Consider the following 12,439-nt stretch of genomic DNA (forward strand, 5'->3'; position numbering starts at 1 on the left):
TATATATTGCTATGTCTTTGAAAGGCTTTTGTGCTTCAAACACATTTTTATTATAATTGTTTATTATAGATATTATATATAGTTAATATATTATATATTTCCCAGTTTGGGAAAACCTGACGTATGTTTAATGCACTTCTTCATGTTGGGAATAAATAATGGCATATTTTCTTTCTCTTCGTATTTATATATTAACATGGTACAAGATTATCTTGTTCAATTCAATGTGATAAATAAGGTCAAAAGTAATCTAAAATTAACCAAAAACTAGTCAGATTATAACTAAAATGTGTAATGATGGATTATTGCGTTACGAACTACAATTTGTTACGCCATTTGGAATCATCAACACTACACAAAAATGCAGTAAAACTAAGTGGGAAAAAAATGTAAACTGCAATGCCATTACATAGTAATTATTTATTGTTTTTAATTTACAGAAATAAATATTCAAGCAGATTTTGAATAAATGGAAAATCCTCCAGGCTCCAACTAATCCTCCCCAAACCGGAAGATTTCAAGGTTACACAAACCGGAAGTTTGGGAGAAAGGAGGCGGTGTCAAAAGCCTAATTGTTTATGTGTGATCGTCTAGCCCGTCACACTAAATAGCTGACTGCTCACGTCATTTTTAACAGATTTTGGACAGCTTTATTGAATTGTAATGCTCGGAGCAGAGCTATCTTCTATGTCTGAATTAGCGAAAATGACCGCCGCGAGTCAAGCAGAGAGGACTGTGCTGGTGAGAGATTGATTTGTGTTTAAATACATGGACCAGATGCATTACAGACATGCGAAGTCGTTATGGTTTTATTATGAACAGCCATATATTCAGCTGTAGATTTCAGGTTGCATATGTGCATATTTCTTTACGATGCAGACTGAGATTGTTGGTGCAATTTTGCAGCGTAGCTCCAGGGACAAAGTTTAAATGCATCCCAGTGTGAATGATTAAACAATCGAAACAGTGATTTGTTCTGCCTTATCATTGCTCTGTTCAGTTTATGTATTGATGTCGGTGTGCTGCTACTGGCCACTGTATCATCTCCCAGCATTGCAACAGAATTAAAGGGATAATTCGCTCAGAAATTGTTTACAACCCTTCTGTTGTTGTTTTGCTTAAAACAAATGTTAGACAGAATAGGAGCCTGAGTCACCATTGACTTTAACTGTATAGAAAAAAAAAGATGCAGTGAAAGTGAAGGATGACTGAGGGTTTTAGTCTCCATCATCTTTATTTTTGAGTTCCACAAAGGAAAGAAAGTCATACATAAAGACATAGCCATAAAGTCATGTTTTACTCACCCTCATTAAGGCAAGTTGTGTTTCTAGGAGGAGGAATTTACTTGGCTGCTGAAAGAAGAGGTGCATGCGGTGCTGAAACAGCTGCAGGACATTTTGAAGGTATCTTCAGCCAAATAGCTTACGACAAATTAATTCCGTATAATTGTGCAAAACAAAGTGCATTAATAATAGTGTTTGTGTGATTTTCCCCAAAGGAGGCTTCAAGGCGTTTTTCAATGCCATCACCAGGTCTGGAAGGACAACTGAAACAAGAGAACTTCATTCTGGGCAGCTCAACGTAAGATCCATTAAATGTGTCCACTCTGCTTGGTTAATGTTAGATTTCAAGAATACAATAATGTATGAATAAAGTTTTATGGGAATGTGTACATCTGAGGATTATTTATTTTTTTCGTTAGGATGGACCAGGTTAAAGGAGTCTTGACGGTACAAGGGGAAGCTCTGACTCAGGCTGTATGTTTAACAACATCATGGAAATGAAATCAGCTTTCAGCCGAAATGGCTCTGTTTTGATTCTGGTATATTAATTGGAGTTTTTTTTTAAATGTGTGAGTCTAAATTCATCAAAAGATCAACTTGATGTCAACCAGTGGAATTGCAAAGACACTTGCAATGCAGTTTAGTTTATTATCTCACCTCACTTTTTATTGTTATTATATAAAATGGGCAATTCTTTTTCTTTGCAGGATATTAATATCAAAGTCGCTAAAAGCAGTCAAGTCATGCATTTTGCATTCCGAGATGATAAACAGTGGAAATTGCAGCAGGTAATGTTTCTTTCTCCCTTGGTTTGATATTATTCTCTCATAAAAATAGCTGTTAAAACGCATTCTGCCTCTCCTCAGATCCAGGACGCCCGAAACCATGTGAATCAGGCCTTGCAGTTACTAAGCAGCCGTGATGAGAGTTATCACTTTAAGACTGGGGCTGAAGTCAATAAGGTTTGTTTTTCACCAGTAAAAACATCTAGCTGTTGAATTTGCATGTCACCAAATTTTGCTTATTGTTGTCCAGGAACCGGATTCACACAAATCTACAGTCTTTACAATGGCACGCACTAAATAAAGGTCCTAGATCACATAATTTTTATAACTCACAACTTTCAAAACTTTTTTTTTTTCTTTTTCGAAAAGACGTTTCGTCAGCTGAACAATTGGTATGTTGCTAAACAACATAACAGGGATTGGTACTTCAATCCCTCACAGCCTTGTTTTTGTTCCTGTCTAAAAATGTTTTTGAGAAAACGAAATATTCGTAACTTAAGTTTTGAAAACTTAACTTAGCAGTTAAGAAGAATTTTATTTCTTGAATCCGGCCCCTGGTCTCCTTAATGTGGTAAACTTTCTCATGAGTACGTTTGAAGGTGTTGTGCACTACAGGTTATTCAGGAATGGGAACATTCTTTCCTTACAAACAGTCTTAACATTTTCCACTTGTATTGTATGCGAAGTACAACTGCACTTGGCATCATGTGTGTTTCAGCTCATGGATGCGATAATGCTTCAGTTGACCCGAGCCCGTAACAGACTCACGACCCCGGCCAGCATGACTCTTCCTGAGCTCGCAGCCAGCGGCCTGATGGTTCGTATGTGGATCTTCAACTATTTAAATGTGGATACTCCATGTGCTGTTATGAACATTTCTCCTGTTCTTTCTAGAAAATGTTCACACCTCCAATGCCTGGGGATGTGATGGTGAACTTCTATATCAATCTCAGTAAACTGTGTCTGACCGTGTATCAATTACATGTGATGCAGCCTAACAGTACTAAGGTATCAAGACATCTGAAAATAAGCACTGAATATGAAAACAACTAGTTTGCATGTCTTTTACAGTCATGCTTAACATGAATGTCTGTTTTAAAATGCATCATTTTGTTTTCTGTTAGAACTTCAAATCAGCAGGAAGCTCAGTAGTGCATAATCCAGGAGCAATGTTGTAAGTGCTTATCACATTTCCTGTTTTCATGCTGCAACACCAGCAGTCAGTCTCATACAGTATCATAATTGTAATCATCAGTAATCGTAACAGTGTCATTCTGCTCTTTTTAAACAGTCTGTTTGATGAAGGTTTTACGTCATTTTCTCTTATTTTATTTTCTCCTCAAGCGAATACAACAACACCAAGTTCGAGGTGAGCCACATCCATAAGGTGGAGTGTGTAGTGCCATGGCTGAATGACACACTGGTGTTTTTCACCATTTCCCTGCAGCTCTGTCAGCAGCTCAAAGATAAGGTGGGTGTGGCCTGTTGATACGGGAACAAATATAATCTCAACTGCACTGTCACAATTTAAGAACATCGCATGGTAACAGAATGACATCAGGTTGCTATCAGAGACACTTGGCAGTTTAGAATTGGGGCTGAACGATTATTGCAAAAATAACAATTGTTGACAATTACCCATATATTGTAATCACATTTTTAACGATCATTGTAATTCTATCAAGATTAACAGTTATGGTAATAATAGCAAATAATAATATTAATAGATATATTATCATTTGCTATTATTACTTTTAAAGATTAAAGGTCCCATTGCATGTTGAATGTGTCCTGGGGTGCCCTTATAATGTTATAATGTTTTTTTAGATAAAAAGTTTTTAATTTAGAAATAAAAGGCATATTTCCTAGCCTGATTTTTAGCCTCTGATTTGAACGCTCTGTTTGAAGGGGCGTGTCTGCTGTGAGACTTCAGTGTAAACGCCCACTGCTGTGATTGGCTGACATGCTGGCATATGAAATATCTAGCATTACATGTGGAACTCTCTCGAAAACTTTTACTATTACACGTTTTTTACTATTACAGCCATCGGGATTAACGAATCGTGAGAAGTTTAAGTATTTAGATCTATTCCCATCACATAAAAGGTTGCTGTGATGAGCATTGAGCAGATGACAGCCTGTTGATTGCGTGAATGAAGATCTTATCATTGCAATGCAGTTTCTGCACTCTCACTAATGGTTTCACTAATGCAAACATGAGGTAAGTACAGTAAGAGCTTCGTTGTGCAGTGTAACAGCGTCATTGATTTCACAACGAGTTTTGGCAAGTGTCCAGATAAACTCGCGCTGTGTGATTGACAGCTTGGGCGATTGGAAAGGGATTGTTCTTTGACCGATTTCTGTATATATATTAATCACAGTTTAAGTAAGATTATTTTCATCCTACTAAGAGAAACGACGTGAAGTTGATCGTTTAGTCACTGGCTTGATTTACTGATGCATAAACAGTATTGAACGACTTTGAGAGAAAGATTATCTGTCTGAACTTGAACAATTACACCTCAGAAATTCACATAACCCACTGGTTCTTCAGAGGCTCGGATGAAGGAACTAAAAAAATACTTTTGTGTTCATTTGTACATCCAAACACTGAGCAACTGCCATGCTTCGCTCGTTTGCAAGCCATGATGTCTCTCGAGGAAAAACCAATATTGCGCTCGCACAGCTCATTTTCTCATGGGCGGGCCAAATTCTTTTTGCGGGCAAAGAAGAGAAAGGGGAGGTAACCTTTTCCCCTTATGACGACATAAGGGGAAGATTTCTAGATTCACCCGTCTGAGCTTTCATTTTCTCAAAAATACCCAGGGCTTGGTTTACACCCATCAAAACGTCTAGCCACCGGGGGACCATAGGCAGGCTAGGGAAACTCATATTAAGGTTAAAAAACCTCATAAAGTGAAATTTTCATGCAATGGGACCTTTAAGAATTTTGATAGAATTACTAGGATAGTTAAAAATGACCAACAATGATTTTCAAGCATGTTTTTGAGTGAAATGTGTCTGGTGGTATTTCTTCAGCACTCATTTTAGTATACCAGTGAACATAAAAGTCAAACATTCAAAAGCATTTGAAAGTTTGGGGTCAGAAAAACACAGTAAAAACAGTAATATTGTGAATTATTATTACTATTTAAAATGTGCATTTAAAATACAGCACTTAAGGTTTATTGGCAAAATTTAAAGACTTTCAGCTGTTTGCACTGAACAAATCAAACAAAAGTAATTGAAATGGCTCAACACAACAAATGTTTCAAGTGGTTTCCCCAAATTCAACTTAAAATGCAACTTTTAATGACTTCCACATTCTCAAAATTATTCAACCCCTTCATGGCAAGCATCTTTAGTACTTAGTAAAACACCATTTTGCTGTTATGACCTGCTGCAGACGAGATGAATAACCAGACACCAGCTTCTTGCAGCGTTTCTGAGGAATCTTAGCCCATTCCTCGTGAGCAATGGCCTCCAGTTCAGTAATATTCTTGGGTTTGCGTGCTGCAGCCGCCGCCTTCAAATCCCACCAGAGATTTTCGATGGGGTTCAAGTCAGGTGACTGTGATGGCCACTGTAGAATCTTCCAGGACTCCTTCTGCAACCAAGCCTTAGTGGAATTTGAGGTATGCTTGGGATCATTGTCGTGTTGGAAGGTCCAGTGACGCCCAAGCTTCAGCTTCCTCACTGACGGCATGACGTTTTCTCCTAGGATTTCCTGATACTTCAATGAATCCATCTTGCCTTCCACACGCTGCAGGTTTCCCAAAGCAGCCCCAGAGCATCACCAAGCTGAACTGTAGACAGTGTTCTTTTCAGCATATGCTTCATTCTTCTTCCTCCAGTCTTACTGTTGATCCATAGGGCCGAAAAGATCCAGTTTTGTTTCACAGAACAGAATCCCAAAACTTCTGTGGCTTATGTACATGATTTTGAGCAAATTGGAGCCGACTTTTCTTGTGCTTTTGGATCAGTAGTGGTGTACGTCTTGGAGTTCTGGCATGCGTTTAGTACGCGTCTTACTGTGCAAGCTGAAACCTGTTGCCACCAAGTCTTGCTGCAGGTCTTTTGCAGTCACTCGAGGGTTTTTTCTGAACCTGCCTTCTGAGAAATCTGGTTGCAGCCGTTGACAGCTTTCTTTTTCTGCCCCGTCCAGGTAGCGTAATCATGTTTCCTTTAACTTTGAACTTGCAAACTGTGCTTCTAACAGGGTCTCTAGGAACATTTTGTCCCTTCGCAATATTTTTGTATCCTGTTCCTTGTTTGTGAAGGGCGATGATATCTTATCTTTAACTTTTTGGACCATTCTTTTGACTTATGGCGAGTTCACACTGAACAATTTTAGGCCCGATTTTTCGCTCGCCGACAAATGCCCGAAATCATAGGCAAATCGGTGCTCGTTCACGAGTGACAATCGCGCAGTGTAAATTATCAAAGACGTGATCTGAAAGACTTGCCTGTGAGATATTTGGCATGCTAAGTATCTGGAGCTGTCGGCGATTCAAAATCCTGCTGTGTGAATGTGTTCTGACTGAAAACTACATAGGCGATGACCTACAGCCAATGAGCAAGAAACAGGACAGAAGGATGTTTGGGGAGGAGTTATAGATCAGAATATCAGTATTTTACTAGATATATTTACTATTATATCAAACCAAAACAAAGCACAAACATTTGCTTGACCAGCAGCACATTTTGACTTATTTATTTACCCCCAAATCTCTTTGCAGAACACACAGTCCTTGCTCCTCTCGTCTCCCCAACCATTTCCTCCTACATAATCTCTTCTTTTTTTTTCTCTCTCTCTTTTTCGCTGCAAATCAGCGCACAGACAATTTGGATCACAATCTTCTTGCAGGCTATCATTTTTAATAACAATTTCGGTCTCACGCACGCATGATCATGCGTTATTTCTTTAACACATCTCGTGTGTTTGGTTGTGAAACATAGTTTGCAGACCAGACAGTTGTCAGCGATTCTTTCAAGTCATGCGGTGTGCAACCTCCTGTCGCCGATCCATCGTGCTGTTACCCCATATAGTCGTGCAGTGTGAAAAGAACAATGACCCGACTACTTTGAAAATCGTGCAGTGTGACCTCGGCATTAGACACATTTCTAACATGCAGTCAAACGTGACACTCAACAAACCTAGCTAGTTCAGGTATGTGTTCTGGCTCAAGCACACCTGGTGCAACTAATGAAGCCCTTGATTAGTTGCAGGTGTGCTTGAGACAACACCTGGTTTGCAGATGTGTGCTGTTGTGAGGGATTCTATTCAGGGGGGTTGAATCATTTCGATTACAACTGTGTGTGTTTATATATAATGTGACTTTATTCCTGTGATGGTGCAACTGAATTGTCAGCAGCCAAAAGAAATGGAAATCTTTTGTAACATTACAAGTCTTTTACTGAACTTTTTGATCAATTTAATATATCCTTGCTGAACAACAGTATTCATTGCTTTACAAAAATCTTGCTGACCCAAAACTTTGAACAGTAAAGTAAAATGTGGCTCTGTCCAGTTAAAACTCACTGGTTGTTAATGATTGGCCTGTGATTCACCATTGAAGTTGATAGATTGATTATAATGCTCAACCGGTGCAAAAAGCAAAGCAAACATTTTGACACAATAGGAGCAGATCTGAATGGAATGCTGTAATCAATACTTTAGATTATCTAATGTTCATTTCTTTCCTTTATTTGCAGATTTCTGTCTTCTCTAGTTTCTGGAACTACAGACCGTTTTAAGCTATATCTGACCAAAACTCTAGAGTGAATGATAATAAAAAATGATATAATTATTATGCTTTAGGATGTACTAGGAACAAAAAAACTTCTGTGAACGAGTTCCATGAGATCTATTGTGAATTTACTATATGACTGATGTATTCATTTTGTGTGCTTCTTGTTCAGTATGTGTACCGCAGCAGAGATAGTTTGCGTAGTTTATGGACTGGATGCATTCATTTGAAACAGGCTCTTTAGATGAAGGTATTTAGTGATGTGTTTTTTGTGTTAATGCAGTATTTGTCATTGTCAGTGTTGACTATTTGTCAGTAATATTGCCTATATTGAAGCTTACCTCATCTAATGTGTTTAGGTTTTTAGACAATACACAATGCTTTTGTTCTTATTTGTCACAAAGCCTGTGAAAATATTCCAGTTCATTTGTTGAGAGATCCCTTCGAACTCATTTTTACCAGTGTTTGTTACTTTTAATCCAGGGGCTTGTAAGTTTAACACTTGAGCATTATTCATCTAATACCAGGGACTATCATCAATGCAGCAAAGTAAAAAAGCATTGAGACCATTATCATATGCTTATAAATGTGCATAAATGACCAACAGTGTATTTGCCACTATGACTCAACTGTAGAATGATTATATTAACACTAAATGACAGATAACGTTGAAAGATGTCAGGGCTTCATATTCCATTAAAACTTCACACATTCCTGAGGATATCTTATAATCATCATTCTATGATTATGTTGATCGATATTTATCTGATAATGTTCAGGGTTAGTGATTGTTACAGAAAGGGTTTATCTGTGTTGGTAGTTCATTTACTCTACTACTGTCAGCCTTGTTTATTTATTGCCACATTTTTATTTATTTCATGTTAAATGCACTTAATTTGAGTCCTAATTTTGATTTCATTTCATGCATGACAATTTGAATATTGCTTAAGTAAAACCTAAGCTATTTTAATGTATATTTCACACTTAATATGGAATATTCTGTGCAATAAACATACTTTATGAACACTACCTTGCTCTTGTCCCAGTTCTCAAAAATTGATGTAGGCAAATGAAAAATGTTTTGCTCAATGCCATTGAATTTCACTGAAATGAATCTTTTAAATAGATTTATTTTTGGTTTACAAAGTCTACATTTTATAATAAGGTGGTACATTGTAAAAAAAAAAACATTCATACTCATTTTTCCTGGTCCGTTATCATAAATAAAACATTGCTTAATCTGTTTGCCTCTTCTAAAAGCTTTTAGCAGTAAGGTAAACCATTTTCATTTTTATATATTTTCAGAAAGTGTGTAAGTTCTGTAATGATTACATTTCAGATTTAAAAGTCAAGACTAAACAAATTCACTAAAAACTCAACTCAAGGTGTTGGCTGAGTGGCTGGGATATCTGGGATAACCAGTAACAGCCAGGTTTCAGATTAAAAGATCTTTAAAAACAAGAAAATGTCAATGAAGGCTGTTTGTTAAGGGCCTGCATTCATTTCATCCAGGAATGTTGCTATAAAGTGCTTAACTATAAAGTGGATCAGGAATCTGTGATGGACAAACGCAACTTCCGTCATGTGATGTCCTGGGTAAATATTAATAGCATTTTTACACAGTTGGGAAAGGTTTGGCCTTTTATCACCCCTATAAGGAAGCATCTACCTAAAATATTTTCTTCCTCTATAAATTTACATTTTCCAAGTATAAATAATGATTAGGTGGCATAAGTGATATAAAAAGCTATTCACATAATTGTTATTTTGTGAGTGATTTGAATGTAGTGGTTCCCGTCATTTCTGGAAAATCATGGCTCCATTCCCATATTGTCGATGCCCACCTTCTGTCTTCTTGGCTTTAATGTGGAAACAGTAGCTGTTACCACAATTGTCATGACATGTATTGTTTCATGAATCTATAGATACGTAATCTGTGAGATTACAGTAGAAATCTGACCTTCTCATCGCAGCAGCAGCAACAACAGCAGCGGATGAGAACCAAAAGAACCAGCAAGAGGACCATGCCTGTGAACATTTAACATTGTGTTAACATTGATTCTTAATTATGTATCATCATTTCACATTTTTTTACTTAATTTAACTTGCCTATAAAGATGAAGAAAACTGCAAAGGAGACAATGTCCCAATCTGACTGAAACATCTTCTTTGATTGTAGTCTTGAGACCACATCATTGAACTGGTTCTCAAAATCCTGTTGAATATTCTTGTCCATGACTTCGGTACGAAGATTCCTAAATGGAGGGGACGATATTAATTACATGCTGTTGCCATATATTTTGAAAACAGAAATTAAGAAAATAAAACCCAGATGCCCATAAACTAAACCAACCTGTTCAATACACAAATGTAGGCAAATTACATCCTGAATAAGCAGGAAGTTGTTTTCAATAGTCTTTCGTACAAAAGAAATTAGATTAATCACAACGAGGATATAAACTATATTCTAAACTTTAGAAGAGTGTATTGTGAATTAAGACATTACAAATTAAAAGAGAAACTGACATGCTTCTAGTCACGCCATTGTTGTACTCATTCATACGTTTACTCAGTTAAAAGCGACAGATTGAGCTCAAATTCATTCGCTTAACACTTTTATTAATCCTTAAATATTTTATCGTTCGCTTTTAAAGTAGGCAGTTAATCTTACAATTACCAATATTATGAAAATCAAAGACCGCACTTCAACCTCAGGTATATTAATCGTATATAATCTAAAATAATGTATAATCGTCCTAATAATCTTATTTCCATTTTCATAAATCGTCTTAGTGTAACTTTTAGAACGATTCTCGATCACTCACCTGTTGTTTTGCTCTGTCGTGTTTCCGGGTTAAGGCGTTACACCTGTCTGTCACTGTGCTGCTCATAAAGGCTGTTCAGCCTCTGAAATTATTTTGCGGAAGTGCGATGCTTGTACAAAACTACAGGGATCTAGCAGCCAAAATAATACACCAATACACCACTCTACCTCCAGCAACTCACATTGTGATTTTTATTTTTTTGTAATGTAATGACATTTTCTACCGTGCATTCCCCTGAAATTGTTATATGTTCTAAGCACACACACACACACACACACACACACACATATATATATATATATATATTCTACCTGAAGGGTGATATTTCTATTTATTTATATATTTATATATTTATTTATTTTATTTATATTTCTATATATAATAGGGGAGAGTGGGGTGATTTGTGCCGGGGGGAAGAGGTTCCACCCCTTGTTTCTGGAAAACCATAGAAGAAATTGGTCATGTGACCACATAATTTTGAAAAGCAATCAATTTTACTCATCCTCCAAAGAAGAGAGACACATGGCATGAGAGTTAAGCACATTTTAATGCAAAAAAAACTGTTTTTTCCCTTTCAAAGTAAAATTTCTATGATTAAGGTTTTTTGATTGTAGTGTCTGAACAATTATAGACAAGCTTGAAAACATTTCACACATGTTTTAGTGCTTTAGTAGGCTACACAATGAGTCTATACAGTTAGCATGATGTTAGCTCTTAACTGCTGGATCATGCTAGTTTTTCAAACTTGTGGGTCTGGGGTGATTTGTGCCAAAGGGCCTGGGTTAAGTTGTGCCAGATCCAGACCACCTAGACCTACATACTCACAGGGGATAATCTTGAGAAGTGAGGAGATGGGCATGCCTCATCATTGTTTGACTTAGGCCTGCCTGCTATTTGTTTAATTTAGCTAACACTGATTTCAGTTTTGAGTTTGCACTATGTAATTAAAGAGAAGTTTTATTCCTTTTTTAAGTGGCCTATGTCACAATAGGATCTTTAGAAATGAGCCTAGTCACTTTATTCTTATATGTTACATAATTGACAGACAGCGCTATGTCAACAGGCATCTATTGCCAAAGCCTTTTTGCCTGAAATGATTCACAAATATCATATATTGTGTTGCTATGGTGCTCTAAATGGTTGCTAGGGCGTAGCTTGATAGCTTCACAATGATCCTGAGAGACTGATTGGTCGTCTAAGTAAAATGAGCCCGCCCCCTTGTCTCTATGACACTGTAAATCCAGAGTTATGTTCAATACAAAATCCCTATGCAATTGACCATAGTAGGAAAAACGCATGCTATGGTATTCCAGGGGGACAATATCTAAATAAACCTTAAATGAGTAATTTTGTATTGAATTTATCTTGCTTTCATATAGCATTACGGTTCATAACATTAAAATGTTCTGTTTTACTTCAGAAATCACTGGCACAATTTACCCCCAATGTATTCCCCCAAAGGCACAACTTCCCCCGCACCAGGGGGAAGTTGTGCCATGAGACCACTTTTTTCCCAAGAGCTATATTTCTGAAATAATTTATTTCAGATCCAAAGTTATTGTTCTCAGGGATGCACCACATCCTGAAATATATGTACATCCTTAAGTTGAAGGCATTACTGCCATGGCCTCACTTTAAAGTCACTTTGAGTAAAAACTGGCACAACTCACCCCACTCTCCCCTACCGGTGTGTGTGTGTGTGTGTGTGGTTGTAGCGAAAACAACATACCATGTATGTTGTAGTACCAAACATCCACTAAAGGGGTCGCTGTGTCACTTCATAATGACCTCTGACC

General features: G+C 37.1%; 2 protein-coding genes across 2 annotated transcripts; one reads left to right on the forward strand and one right to left on the reverse strand.

Annotated features, from left to right (window-relative positions):
• Positions 1 to 525: 525 nt before the first annotated feature.
• rogdi (rogdi atypical leucine zipper) lies at positions 526 to 8,847 on the forward strand. Its single transcript, XM_084435578.1, has 11 exons — positions 526 to 741; positions 1,332 to 1,403; positions 1,499 to 1,581; positions 1,703 to 1,757; positions 1,991 to 2,071; positions 2,150 to 2,245; positions 2,787 to 2,885; positions 2,963 to 3,076; positions 3,193 to 3,242; positions 3,413 to 3,539; positions 7,784 to 8,847. The coding sequence occupies exons 1-11, from the start codon at positions 664 to 666 to the stop codon at positions 7,823 to 7,825; spliced, it is 897 nt and encodes a 298-aa protein (XP_084291704.1). The 5' UTR covers positions 526 to 663; the 3' UTR covers positions 7,826 to 8,847.
• An 83-nt stretch (positions 8,848 to 8,930) lies between these two features.
• On the reverse strand, positions 8,931 to 10,764 carry smim22 (small integral membrane protein 22). Its single transcript, XM_084435587.1, has 4 exons — positions 10,644 to 10,764; positions 9,928 to 10,073; positions 9,779 to 9,846; positions 8,931 to 9,677 (listed from the first exon to the last, which is right to left on the reverse strand). Exons 2-4 carry the CDS (start codon positions 10,052 to 10,054, stop codon positions 9,630 to 9,632), a joined length of 243 nt encoding a protein of 80 aa, XP_084291713.1. The 5' UTR covers positions 10,055 to 10,073; positions 10,644 to 10,764; the 3' UTR covers positions 8,931 to 9,629.
• Between the last annotated feature and the right edge of the window lie 1,675 nt (positions 10,765 to 12,439).

This window comes from Rutilus rutilus (assembly GCF_951802725.1).
Source record: "Rutilus rutilus genome assembly, chromosome: 1".
NCBI lineage: Eukaryota > Metazoa > Chordata > Actinopteri > Cypriniformes > Leuciscidae > Rutilus > Rutilus rutilus.

What these genes read in the sequence shown, in the direction of transcription:
- rogdi (XM_084435578.1), top strand. Translation starts at nt 664, where the DNA reads ATGCTCGGAGCAGAGCTATCTTCTATGTCTGAATTAGCGAAAATGACC. An exon ending in TCGCAGCCAGCGGCCTGATG is followed by an intron (nt 2,886 to 2,962) that starts GTTCGTATGTGG and finishes TGTTCTTTCTAG; the next exon opens with AAAATGTTCACACCTCCAAT. An exon ending in GTCAGCAGCTCAAAGATAAG is followed by an intron (nt 3,540 to 7,783) that starts GTGGGTGTGGCC and finishes CTTTATTTGCAG; the next exon opens with ATTTCTGTCTTCTCTAGTTT.
- smim22 (XM_084435587.1), bottom strand. Translation starts at nt 10,054, where the DNA reads ATGGACAAGAATATTCAACAGGATTTTGAGAACCAGTTCAATGATGTG. An exon ending in AGTTTTCTTCATCTTTATAG is followed by an intron (nt 9,847 to 9,927) that starts GCAAGTTAAATT and finishes AAATGTTCACAG; the next exon opens with GCATGGTCCTCTTGCTGGTT. An exon ending in GCTGCTGCTGCGATGAGAAG is followed by an intron (nt 9,678 to 9,778) that starts GTCAGATTTCTA and finishes TCCACATTAAAG; the next exon opens with CCAAGAAGACAGAAGGTGGG.